The following is a 14,569-nucleotide window of genomic DNA, read 5'->3' as shown; positions in this document are numbered from 1 at the left end:
AAGATAACTTTCGTCGCTAGTTTTATTTTCATCATCAATGAATAAAAATCTTCATCATTCATGAGTGAAATGAAGTAATTTTCTGAATGGTCATTAAAATATGCAATTGATAAGTCATTTTTTCACTGAAAAAATATATCGTAGAATTTCGTGAAAAGCTCTTTGGATAAGTTAATTTCTGAGGGCTATAGTGTGTTTTGAAAATAATGTTATAAAAAGCTGATTAATTATTCAATCTGAAATGTATGCATAAAATGATGAAATAGTTTTTTAACTTTTTTTTCAGAACAATTTCTCCAATTCAACGCATAAATATCGTCCTATCCACCTACCCATAATTTGACAATTCAATGACGTACAATGATTAAAATAATGAAATTTTCTCTTCAGTGTGCTCTATTCTTTTCTGATCTTTTCAATTCTATAAACTGTACTGAATATTAATACCTAGATATTAGATCTATAGATACGCAAATAATATATATCATATAATACTATATCTTCATCAAAGTCATGACTAATTTGTTATAATTGATGATAATGCCAATTGTTCTGAATTCGGATATCAATGTGATATTCTTAATTGTAACAGTTGTATCCAGTTTCCCAATCACTACTGCAAATATTCCTCTGAATACATTGCATGTTTATTGGTTTAAGAGCAATTTTCCATTGTATCGAGATCAATTTATGCATGGCGGATACAGACTGAAATTCTGCTAGCATGTGCATGTTAATCCTTGAATAGAGGGGTCCTTTAGTGGGCATTAAAGCACAATAATAAAGCCATCCAGATAAATTGGTGTTCCAGATGTATTATCAGGTATGGAAATTGTACTGGTATTAAAATATCCCTGTAATTTCCATGACTGCTGCTTTGGTAAACTACTCAATTTTAATTTTGAGGATATAGGTAAGATTTGCATACATGTTTGTTGCTATATCATAGGGATACTGTGAATCCAATATATGAATCTTAAAGACAAAAAATTAGGGAATCAAATTTTGAAAAATCAGTTATCACAGTATTGAAAGCATACTAATAGGCCAATAAAAAGTCCCCGGTCTACCATAGTAAAACACATTTTTTTTGGCGAAATTCGATTTTATTATACAACATAGTTGCCTTCGAGGGCGATACAGCGATTATAGCGACCTTCCAACTTTTGGATACCATTTTTGTAGTACGATTTGTCTTTCGCTTCAAAATAGGCTTCGGTTTCGACGATTACTTCTTTATTGGCGCTAAATTTCTATCCAGCGAGGATTCTTTTGAGGTCTGAGAACAATAAAAAGTCGCAGGGGGACAGATCTGGCGAATACAGTGGATGCAGAAGCAATTCGAAGCCCAATTCATGAAATTTTGCAAATGCTTCCATTGTTTTATGACACGGCGCAATGTCTTGATGAAACAGCGCCTTTTTTCTTCAAATGGGGCCGTTTTTTTTACGATTTCTTCCTTTAAACGATCCAATAACGCTATATAATAATCCCTGTTGATGGACTGGCCCTTTTGGAAGTAATCAATGAATATTAAAACTCCCGAATGCCAGAACACAGATGCCATAACCTTGCCAGCTGTCTGTTGTGTTTTTCCTCGCTTTGGATTCGGTTTATCGTGTACAGTCCACTCAGCTGACTATCGATTTGACTCCAGAGTGAAATGATGCAGCCATGTTTCATCCATTGTCACATATCGACGCAAAAATTCAGCTTTACTGCACTTGAACAGCTTCAAACACTGCTCAGAATTATTCACACGTTGTTGCTTTTGATCGATTGTGAGCTCGCGTGGCACTCCTTTTGCATATAGCTTTCTCATGTACGAATATTCGTGAATGAGATGATGTACACGTTCAGATGACATATTCACAATGTCTGCTATCTCGATTAACTTCACTTTACGTTAATGCAAAATTATTTTGTGAATTTTTCGATTTTTTCTTCGGTGACAGCCTCTTTTGGGTGTCCACTGCGTTCGCCGTGTTCGGTGCTTATTTCACCACGTTCAAACTTAGCATTCCAATCAATGATGGTTGATTTTCCTGGTGCAGACCCCGGAACTCTTCATCAATCCAAGATTTCTTCAACTGTATTTTTCTCTTCAAACCTAATATTTCATCAGCACACGCAATTCTTTCTTTTTCATATTTTTTCAAATAACAAAAGTAGCTATACTCACAACGCAATATCTCACAAACAAATGGTCGGACTTCTGTCAAAATTTGACACGTATCGTTTGAAGGTTGGTACTAAGTAAAAATCATATGGATTTAAATACTAAAACCGCCATCTGTGCATCAAACCGGGGACTTTTCAATTGGCCTAATATTTCAAGTCCTTGGTACTCCTGATATGCTCGGAATTATGTATTTTCGAATACTTCATTAGGATTCTCATTAGCCTAAGTCACGTTCATCGTAGTATTTTCAAGCGAAACCTTGGACACAAAAAATTCAATGCTAATTTCCGATAATTTCCACGTTTTGTTGATAGTTAAAGTCCTCTATAAAATTTCATTGCCCATTCATACAACGACTGCAATAATTCGCAAAAGAGTAAGTTGGCCTTCAGTCATTATTCTGTAGCTGGAACTCGAAAGTTAGCAATTTATGATAAACTTTTCTATTTTGTTTTCCACTCCCATGAAGTTGTTCATTATTTATTGAATATTTTATTTGTTTTTGACGATTCTGGTGTAACCCACAGAAGTTTATGATGGCTTTTAGATGTGAATTGAACATAGAGTAATAGTTTGTTTGAGTGATTCCCGATTAAATATGCGAATTGAATATTTGGAATCCGATATTTTTCCTAATTGTCGAATTTATAATGAGCAGAATATTTATTATTTTCTGTATCTACCTACTGAAATCCAAGGTTTTGGACACTTTTGCTCTCCTAGTGTCCCTATTTATTTGAATATATTTTGAGTTAATATGAAACGTTGATTTACTATGGGACATAAGAATTGCGTTCTTTGTAGAGAAACTCGCGAATTGAGTGAAATAGCGTATCACTGATATGTTTTCATTTCCGCGCGCTTCATGTCAAATTTGATTGTGGGTACAAAATTTGCTTAGTGAAAATGACATATGCTTCCTCTATCTATGTTTATTACTCTGAGGAATTGAATAACTGACACACTATGCATCATGATGTTTCAATATGTATGATGAAATCATAAAATATATATCACGTCGCCGGAATTGAACCTGACGTTATTCCTTTTGAAGTAAGTACGAATAAAATTTTCAAAAAGAATCCGAGAATGAGAAATATAAATATCCTAGAAATATTTTGTTTTAATTTCATGACATAAATCCTCAGCTTTCAAATTGACTCGCGTCGATATTTAAGCTTAAAAATTTATCTTTCTGGTTCCTTGTTTTGTTGGATTTTAGATATAGCAGAACTGTGTAATTTCAAGGGGTATTATAATAAAAAAATATATATTTTTTCGAATATACATATTTCGATATAATTACATTCTTTGAAAATTTTATGCTATGCTACTTTATACTTGTTCAGATTTTCATGATTTTTGGTGGAAAGAAAACCCTAAGCTGTTTCATTTTGAATAACCCGCTATAGAGGCAACTATCACTTTCGAAGCTTTCATCTTTTGACACTTGAGACGTAAAAACTATGTCAATGCTAAAAAGGATACACATTTTAACAACGCATCGCAATTGTTAAAATTCAGTTCCAGTTTGCGCACCTAAAGCACTTTGGGCAGTCGTGAAGCATCTTCTCGGCCGTGGAACAATTTAGTGATGTGAAGAATCGAAACCGTTTAGTGTTGACGAACACCCAGATTTATCGATTCCTCGGTCATCTTGGGTATTTGGCATTCCACAAAAGACATCACACCGTATTTTACATAAGAGCTATAATCAATGATTCTTATGCCCGGATATGGAAGATATTAATATGGAAGACGTTTATTTTCAACAAGATTGTTCTACGTGCCACAAAAGGAACGAAACAATCGTAATTTTGCGAAAAAAGTTTCTTGGTCGCGCGTTATATTTCTCGTGAATGCAAAATTGGCAATTTAGATCTTGTGATTTAACACCTTCAGACATTTTTCTTTGGCGCCACTTGATAGATGAGGTATATGCCAATGTTCCACAATCGATTCAAGACCTTCAAAATAGAATTCGTGAAATAGTCGAGGGCATACAGACGCAAATGTGCAAATTGGTCATGGAATATTTCATGAAAAAGATATGGTGCTGCAACAGCAGCCTTGTCAGCCATTTGGCTGATATCGTTTTCCATCATTACAGGCATACCTTCCGTTTTATAATGAAAACACATCCATTAATTGCTCTCGAAATATACTCGTTTTTTTAATATCAATTTGAAACCCTTTATAGGAACATACTAATTTAGCAATCGGGATGAGCCTTCCTGAAATGTTTAACTTTGGGCCGAACAATAGAAATTGAGAATCATCTCCATTCTCCAGCGGCTAGATGGCTATATCCTTCCAACATGGTTCTGAGTACAATCTTTTCTTTTCTTTCTTCTTCTTTTATTGAACAAATTTTACATTGAATAATAAATTGTTTCAGTGTGTAAGGAATTCATTGCACCTAACTCCGAGGAATTGTATTACAAAATTTAACCTAAATACACAGGTCATGCATCAGTTTGATTCATTAAGCTTTATTCACTACATTGGTAATACTCTATTCAAATTTTCCCAAATTTACTTCCCATTGTACTTGTTTTTTTTTCTTTTATGAACGCCAAAGGCTTCGCTTAGCTACGAGTAGTGAATATTGTGGTTTCATTTCAAGACATCATTACAATTCTAGGTCGATAATCGACGAAAATCTGTAAATTTAACTGCCTCTCAAAGATGTCACGAGCCGACCCTGTTATGTAATATTCTGAGATTGATAACCTCACCTTCCCAAAGACTTCACATAATGATAAGTTGGGCCCGAGTTTCCTCCCCGTAAATATAGAGATTATCAATCTAAATCCCCGCAAAACGTTTTCATAAAGGGATTTTAAAGAGAGCAAAAAACCCAGTGGGAGTTTGCCCTGTCAGTTGTGTATGTTTGCTGAGCCATCATGATCATCCCGAGCCTTTCATAGCGAATGACTATGCACATTCTCATGCCTTTCTCATCGAATCATCCTCTCGGAGACCCTCATCTGTTCAGAGCGGACTTGTTTTATTGCAGATCCCGATTTACCTCCCACAAAGAAATTCCCGTGATCTAACATAAGTGTTTGGATGGTGTTAACCTTTGACTGGCAAAGAATTGGTCATGTCTGAGTAGGGAGAACCGATGAAGGAGTATTCTACATACATTTAGTATTTGTTGTTAATGTTCCTTGAACATGAACTTTAGCAGTACATCCTTCGCTAGAAGATCTTGAAGATTGGTGGAGCGACGTTTGAGAGGACACTTTTTGTTTCGTCATATCGAATATTGAATCTCGAACGTTTCGAAGAAATTACAATCTATTATGGACGTTATGGAGGTTTGAAATCGTGTTGTCTTAAACTTTCACAAAAACAAAAACGGTTTGAAGGAGATATTGAAGAAACGATCAAAATACATAATGAAAGTTATCATTTTTCTAAAATTCACACAACACCGTTTTTGGTTTATTATTTGCGATGGAAAAAACTGCCTGAAATTTTCACAGTTGATGATTCAGGATGTATAGAAAAATTTCCTCTCAGCTCCTCCCAGAAACTGAAGAGTTTTCCATCAAGAGGTTTTAATAGTGGAAAAAACTGAGTATATTTCAAGAAAAATCAAAAGGACGTTTATTTCATTCTAAAGGAAAGGTATGTAATTAACGATGGAAAACGATATCAGACAAATGTCTGCCATGGGGCATACCTACTTAAATACATGAATACTTCAAGAGTTATCAAGGAAGAACTTTAATTGAGGAAAAACCGCAATTTATAACTGTGTGGAGTAGTCTGTGACTAAAATCAGTTATCCAAACATCGATGTTTAGTTTCTTTCTGCGTTTTCCCGAAGTCACAGACTATTCCACACAGTGAGGAATTGCGGTTTTTCCTCATTTAAAGTTCTTCCTCGATAACTCTTGAAATATTCATTTTAGGTATAGGGTTTGGTTAAGTAAAATTTTTGTACGTAGAATCGGCAGAAATAATAAAAAATATAGATTCCAATTTGAAAATCTTTAATTCTGATGAATTTCAGTTGTCCAAGTTCATGATGTTCTCATGAACACCCTGTACATTTTTGGTCCAAACCGCAAACAGTTTTATAATACTAAGTATTTGCGGAATCGAAAAAAAAAATTTTTCGAAATAGTATGATAATTTACGTAACAAGTCCGGAAAATAGGGTTTTTTTGGACGAATAGACAAAATTCCAGGACGAGCGTAAGCGAGTCCTGGAAGTCTGTGAGTCCAAAAAAACCATTTTCGGGCGTGTTGCGTACAATATTTTTTCGGCAACCATGTAAAATAACACTATCGCTGCTGCTTTCCATATTTTATTGCGATTGCGATCAAAAAATATGCAAATTTTTGACAACTAATTTCATATGAACTGTCAGCCGTTATCTCGGTTGCTATGGATTCTATCATTCTTTTCCGGACTAGTCCGGGAAGTACGTACTTTCCGGACTAGTCCGGGAAATGCTACTTTCTCAGAGAAAAAGCGTCCGGGAAGTGAGCACTTCCCGGACGGTTGCCGAAAAAAGGCTTTTTCTGCGGAAATATTCAAAAAATGTGAGAGTCCATCGCCACCGTTTTTCTTATAAGAATACCATCAACTCATGAACTGTTGAGTTTTTACCCAAGGTATGGCATGTTGCCGAAATTGTCGTCAAAAAAGCTTTCTGATGATGCAATAATATACTGGGTGTGCCATTTGAAATGAGGAAGTAGTAGTCTGTTTCCGGTATAACCGGAAGTTGTGGAGATCTGAAAATAACTTAGGGAGAAATATCATTGTTTCGAATCCCAATATGCAAATTTTTAGCTAAAGATTATGATTAGTTTTCCATAAACGTCTAATAGGCCATTCCAGTGAATCACCCTGTAAATATTTTTTACTCAAAACTGAAATGGAGAATGCGAAAAATGCATTATTTTTCTGATTTCACCAGGCATGAAGATAGGGGGAAAACAAATCATTATGCCGTTCTTGTACGCCACTGGTTGCAACTGAAAAAGTGATTTTTTGTCGAAATAAAAATCCTATTTAACACGAACATTCTATCAAATTCAATAGAAAAATTTTGTAAACTGTGAGTGTTATGAATAAAAATTACTTTCAATTTTTCATATTCAACACCCTGTATCTCTGCAACGAACGATATTTGGGAAAAGAAATGTTAGGAAAGTTTTATTTATTAGTCAAGGCAAATCTTCTGATTCAATATGGCACAATAATCTCTAGACACCCTGTATGGTATGGAAGGAAACCTCTGGACGAAATCAAAGTACGCCACTGGATTGCTAGAACATAGAAACGGGTAAGTATCGAAACGTGTCGGATTCTCAGCAAGTACTGAACTCATAACAGCCGTTTATAAACTTCTTCTTTGCAGGGAAATTAAATTCCACATGAGTGAATTTTTCATAAATTCCCATAAAATATTCATCTGAGAGAGGTCGGGCGCGGGATGTTTATACATCGCGAACTTTTCAATCCTCATAAATCTTCTTCCCGCCGAGGCGAAACACTCGGAAGGCCTAATATCACGAACCTCACGTATTTCTTCGGCCAAAAAAAAATAATTCCTCTCGACAACGTTCCGGTCGAAATGTGAAATTTATCTTCAGGAGACGTTGTGACATCGCACTCTATTATTTTAAACGTCGATAATACAGCATTCGTGATCTCGGAGCCATGCTACGCTATTGTTGTCATGTTGCCCCATGCCACGTTTTTTTTTTCCGCGCACAGTTCGCCAACTTTGGTTCATTATATAAATCATAAAGTTGAGGATTATTCGACGAAATGGAGGTTTCTCCCAGTGGAGTCTCCGAATCTGAATGCAGTGGACATAAAATAATGAACTGCTTATTTTCTGTTTGTCTTTATTGCAATTAATGTAATGTTTTCTGTTTTTCTTCAAGGTAATCACAAAGCTGAGGATTATTCTACGAAATGGGGGTAACCATCATTGGAGTTTCCGAATCTGAATACAGTGGACACAAAATGAAGAACCTTCTCTTTTCTGTTTTTCTTCAGTGTATATTCTAATGTAATGTAATGTTTTCTGTTTTTTTTAAATATAATCTCTCCTTTCAATCTAATTTTGTCTTGGATTTCAGTCCGACCTGAGCACATACTTCCCGAAGATCTTCCAACATTTTCCTGATATCTTGTAGGTTGTCAGCGAACAGAGCTATATCATCCGCGAAGCGCAGATTTGTTAAGTTCAAGCCATCTATATTTAAACCCTTTCCGCTCCATTCAAGCATCTTAAAGGCGCTCTCCAAAACAGCGATAAATAATTTGGGTGACATAGTATCCCCCTGTCGTACTCCTCTACCGATTCTTATGGGGTTGGTGTTTTCGTGCAATCTAACCATCATGGTAGCATTTTTATATATATATTATATATCAGCTTGGTATAACGATAGTCCACCCTGCACTTTTGTAAGGAGTCCAAGACTGCACTCAACTCAACAGTATCAAGACAAAATTCATGACGAATCTGGTCCCTAGTGCAAATATTGCCATTGGTGACCATGATGTGGATTTGGTGGATAGATACATATATCTGGGTCATGAAATATGAATCTCGATAGAAAACCAAACATGCGAGTTGAAAAGAAGAATAACGCTTTCTTGGGCTGCGTATGGCAGGCTTGGGAGTGTGTTTAAGAGTAATCTGTCGGTTTGTCTGAAACGAAGGGTATTTGATCAGTGCATTTTGCCGGTTATGACCTACGGCGCCGAAACCTTAACTCCAACTGTCACATCTGCTAAGAAGCTCAGAGTTGCACAACGCAAGATGGAAAGATCGATGCTCGGGGTGTCACTTCGTGACCACGTTAGAAATGAGGACTTACAGGTGAGAACAGGAGTCACAGATGTTATCTATCAGATAGCTAGGCTCAAGTGGAAATGGGCTGGGCATGTAGCACGGATGGTAGATGGACGATGGACAAAGAGGCTGCTCGAGTGGAGACCAAAAGCCAACAAAAGAAACAGGGAAAGTCCTCCCATGCGATGGACTGACGACATCAAGAGAATGACCACAAACTGGATGCAGACTGCTCAGAATAGAGGACAGTGGGCAGAAATGAGGGAGGTCTATATCCAGCAGTGGATGCAAAGGGCTGATTGATGATGATGATGATGATTATATCTAATATATCGTTGTATCTCTTGGACGTCCCACTCTTCTTCTGCCGGCTGTTTACTTATCTCTGACTTTCAGCTATCCATCTGTTCCATTTATGTTCCTTTTTCACCCATGCATTTTTATTTTCCACCATCCAAATGCGTCTAATGTTTTGACTGGATTCCCTGAACCATTAAGTTTTTCTCGCTATTTTGCTCAAGATCTTCATCTCGCATCTTCTAGATATCTTTGAGTTCTGTGGGGTTTCTGGTCATGTCTCAGCGGTGTAAGTCATTCTTGACTTTGTATTCTTTGATGATTATTGTTCCATATAGTATCGTTGAGGCATCCTTGACTTCAAGTACCTGTTTCTTTACTTCCTCTCCTATCTTGATGTCATTTGATAACCTTTCTCATAGGTATACCATATTCATCCACTATTCTACCATCTTGTTGTCGATTTCTAGTTTGGTTCTTATGGGTTCTTTGCAGAGTACTTTGAAGAGATTTCGTTCTTTGTGCTGAGATTTTCATGTTCTTATATCTGCAGGTCATCTTCATTTTCGGATATCAGGACCATGTCATCAGCATAGCATTATATTTTTATCTCCCTATTACCCCTATTACAAAATTTTAAAAACAAACTTCAACAGCAAGAACATGACGAGAGCTATTAATACATATGCATGTTCAATTTTAACATACTCTTTCGGTATAATTCCATGGAGTAAAGCAGATATAGAAAACTTGCAACGCAAAATGAGAACATTGATGACAAAAGCACACAAGCACTATCCGAAAAGTAGCATTGAGAGGACGACACTGCCGAGGAGTAAAGAAGACAGAGGTCTGCTAGACATCATGAAACTTGACCATGGGCAAATAGGATGCCTACGAACATACTTCAAAGACAAATCAGGCCCGTCAGAGGCCTACAAAATACTGTGTGAAGCAGACGAATCAACACCTTTACAACTGCACAAGGAGCAATTGTCATACAACCACTAGACAATCCAAGAAAAACGGCAAAGATGGACAGAAAAGCCCTGACATGGACGACATTTCAACGAGGTGGATCAAGAACATGTCGACATTGAAGCGTCGACATTGAAGCGTCGAACATCAGATGCGATGTAATCAGAAATGGAAGGATGTCCAAGATCAAGTGATCTCAACGAGAAACTATTACTGACGATAGATGCCGTTATGGGTGTCCAACGAATGAGACAATCCAGCATATCACGGGTAGCTGTAAAATATTTGCAGGAAATGAATATAAAGAGAGACACGATGCAGTAGGAAAGATACTACACCAAGAATTGGCAACCAAATTAAAACCAATTCATTATGAAAAAGTGTCCTACTACAAGTACCAACCGGAAACAATCCTGGAAAAAGAACGCTATAAACTGTACTGGGATCGTACAGTTTTGACTGATAAAACAGTCCCTCACAACAGGCCAGATGTACTGCTAGTCGATAAACATGAAGCATGAGAAACTATAAAACATTTTTTTTTGGCAAATCATAATTGAATCACATCAAATCCAGAGAGAAGTCAACAACTTAACGAAACATACACATTATTTGAATTGTGGAAGGTGCGAATCCAAATGCTCATATAACAATAATCTATCAGATGGTGCATCTAATGATGTTCATTATAGAAAAGTTTACTCAAGGAGATTGCGGACTTATCTCATCAAACTTTGAAGTTCGGATCATATAGACTTAATAAATTTTGCGAGGGAAATGTAAACTGTTCTGAATACGAAATTAATATCATATGTTCGAGAGGAAAATGGGTTTAAATCATCTGTGTGTCTGTTCCTGAATTATTTCTGGGTACGTATGCTTTAAATTAGGAATACTCCGTGAGAGAGTTTCAGTGTGATTCTGCTCCAACCGTCTTCGAACCTCCTTTCGTATTTCCTAGAAGAGAATATCTCATAGAATTTTTGATGCCCACAATCATCTCACGAGTGAGGTAGTGGAAGCGACTACCATCAATAAATTTAAGAACACCTAAGATAGATGAAGAAGAAATGTTCGTGTTCAGATTTTATATCCGATTTTCGATGTTTTTCAGCTGTATAGTCAATATCTTTTTTGTTTTGATATTGTGTGCTATATCCGCTTTCATTATAAATACACTGCGCAAAAAAATTAACGCAAATTCTGAAAATCTCAATTTTAATGAAAGTTAACTCAACGTTGACTTTATAACTTATTTTTTATGTTCTCTCGGGAAGGTTTTGAACGAAACAAGACACATTAAATGGAAAAAAAATTCAGGATTTCACCGAATCTTATGTCAAAAAAGAGAAATAAACAATTTTCAAAATACTGGAATGCTGATAAGTGATTTAATACTTGGTATTTCCACCCCTTGCGTTAATTACAGCTCGGCAACGACGGTTCATACTCAAAATGAGTGATCTTAAAATGTTCTGATCTAATCCTTCCCAGATTTCTCTGAGTTGGATTCCTAAGTCATTAAGAATAGCCCAAACCTGCTCAATCGGATTGAGATCTGGACTTCTTGCTGGCCATTCCATTCGAGAGACTTCAACCTCTTCAAGGTACTCCTGAACGATGCGCGCATGATGGGGTCTGGCATTATCGTCCATAAAAATGAAATTTTCACCAAAGTATGGGGTAAATGGCACTACATGCTCTTCAAAAATGTTCCTTATATACCTATCAGCATTCGATTTCTTATTGTCTGAATGCTAATTTGCACCCCATGAGGTTGTTCAAGCTGATTTTGAAGGAGGCGAGCGGTTGCAAACCGTTGTCTCAACGAAGAAACTCTCAAGTAACGTTCTTGAATGGCAGTTGTTACCCGTGGTCTACCCTGTCCTGGTCTTCGGACATTCATACCTGCCTCCCTGAATCGCTGCAACATGCTGGACACACTTGTATGGGAAACTCCAAACCTTTCTGCAATTCTTGTGTATGTCCACCCTTCCTCTCGCAAAACTACCGCTTGGGCACATTCCTCTTGGGTCAAATTGCGTGTTTCGCGTTGCATAGCGATCGAGTGTAGAAAATCAAACGAAAGAAAAACTATTGATCACTAGGATTGATCGAGGACAACTGATTTCAGAATGGAGCCAATACATTCAAAATCTGATAATCTCATCTTTTTTTATTCCTGCTGGGAAAAAACATCTGTATTGAAGAAAAACGTTGAAAGTGGATAACATATGCATGCATAATTCTGAAAAAAATAATTATCATTGAGAACACCTTCAGTTGTAGAATAAATTTGAGATTTCCCTAATGTGCGTTAATTTTTTTGCGCGGTGTAGTTTGATAATAATGATCCTGATATGAATTAGCTTTTAATTTCAGTGAATTTATCCTGAAAAAATATTGATTGAGGAAGTTGAATTACATAAATTTGTTTGGTTTGGAAGCACTGAGGCTCCAAGTTTTGACAGCCTTATAGTTTAGAATAAATTCTCGACATATCCTTCAAACTATCTTATCCACGTATCCAAGTAATAAATGTTGCAGCAGAATCCCTGATGCTCTGCGTCTTAGAAATTTACTTGTTTATTATAATATTATCATTTTATCATCTCTAAGTGTTAATTTCTTAGATAGAGATATGATAATTCTTAAGTTTGGTCAACCTTCTGCGATTGAATAATGATGCTTCACTTTCAAATGATATACAAAATCAGAGTAACCTACCTCTACAACATGAACCTTCGTGTAAAATGGGTTGATGACAAAGATGACAAGGTCTTGGTTTCTTGAATGTTTTACGTCGAAATGTATGATTTGGTCCATGGGGTAATACATCTTCCTGTAAAAAAGAAAAAATTTCCTTAATGCCAATTTATAAAATCAAAATGAGAACAATTTCTTCAATTGGTCCAAATACAACAAAATATTAATTTCTGGGACCAAGATCAACTGAATATATGGAACAGTTATAAATAGAAAAAGAGGATATAATTCAATCTAGAGAGTGATAATGTCGACTGTTGAACGAGAAATTAATTAGGAAATGCGACGTTTAATCTCTCAGTTCGATTGGTTCCACCAATAAGACGTCGCCAAGATTCGTCACACTAAATACAAAGCGTAGAAAAGCAAAAATATTTCTCTCATTAGTTCAAACACCCGAATCAACTGTACCAGTAAAACAGTTTATTTTCGTTAGGAATATAGCTCTAACCATAAAAATATGAATTCCTCGTTGAGGTGACACTCATGAAAAGTCATAATTTCCAGCTGGTTTATTAGTTCCTATTACCCTGAAATAACTCAAACAGTTTTCCACATTCAAGGATTTACACACATTGTATAACATCAACCAACCTATAGTTTACATAAATAAACCTTCATACAGACTGAGTACACATGGATGCGGTTGATTTACGTCGAAAGAGCTTCATTTGATGTATATGACCTATTTATTAAGATATCTATAACCATCTTGTGTCGGTCAGGAATAGATTGATTTCAAACCAGACCAGCATATTTCACAATTTAAAAACCGTGAAGACCATCATAACTGTAACTGATGTTCGGGATGTTATTGAAATTATGCTTCCTACTCGAAATTTATGAGTTTTGAATGTTTTAATTTCATAATTGATGACAAATTGGTTCCATTTTGTTTTTAGTTCACATGAAAAGGTTTGTGTTGGTGTTTTCTATGGACTATAAATACCTAATACTAGGTGGACATGAGGACATGACAGCTATTCAAAAATAACAAGATCTGTATAGGTGTTTTATCCAAGCAGAAATTTTGTAAATACTTTCTATCTTATATCATAGCATATCTGATATCGGAAAAAGAACAGAATGAAAAAATATGTTGATGGTTGTGGCAATATGCTTTCTCATTGATAATTTCCTCTTATCTTGAATATTTCAAACCAAAGATTTTTCAATAAAAAGCAACTTTAATTGAAACAGAACTATGTAATCTCCAACCAATATTAAAACTCATGTTGATAATTTAAGTTACACATTCAGAGAAGAATATTCGAAAACTAGGGATTCACCAAGCCAAGAAGCTTGACATTTTAACCAACCACTTGACCTGAAAATCAATCTCGTGATGGAAAAGTACATACTTCAGCTTGGCTTTATTTTATTCTAGATATTTCTTGCTTGACTTGATATGAAGGTACTTGAAATTACTTCGCACGGCATATATTTCTGCAATCTCGTGCGCGCTTAAACTAAATAAGGGGATTCCTCGAGTGCCGAGAGACTGAAGCAATCG

The 14,569-nt window shown here is 36.0% G+C and overlaps 1 protein-coding gene across 9 annotated transcripts in view; it reads right to left on the bottom strand.

The window, feature by feature from the left end:
* Window positions 1–14,569, bottom strand: part of LOC123678523 (tensin) — a 320,051-nt gene that overhangs the window by 185,486 nt on the left and 119,996 nt on the right. For all 9 annotated transcript variants that reach the window (XM_045615584.1, XM_045615581.1, XM_045615572.1 and 6 more), the window contains exon 2: window positions 13,018–13,132. In XM_045615584.1, coding sequence (XP_045471540.1) covers window positions 13,018–13,132 — 115 coding nt within the window. The remainder of the gene's footprint in view (window positions 1–13,017; window positions 13,133–14,569) is intronic.

Source organism: Harmonia axyridis, chromosome 4, assembly GCF_914767665.1.
Source record: "Harmonia axyridis chromosome 4, icHarAxyr1.1, whole genome shotgun sequence".
NCBI classification, from domain to species: domain Eukaryota; kingdom Metazoa; phylum Arthropoda; class Insecta; order Coleoptera; family Coccinellidae; genus Harmonia; species Harmonia axyridis.
This window is presented reverse-complemented; position numbering and strand designations above follow the sequence as displayed.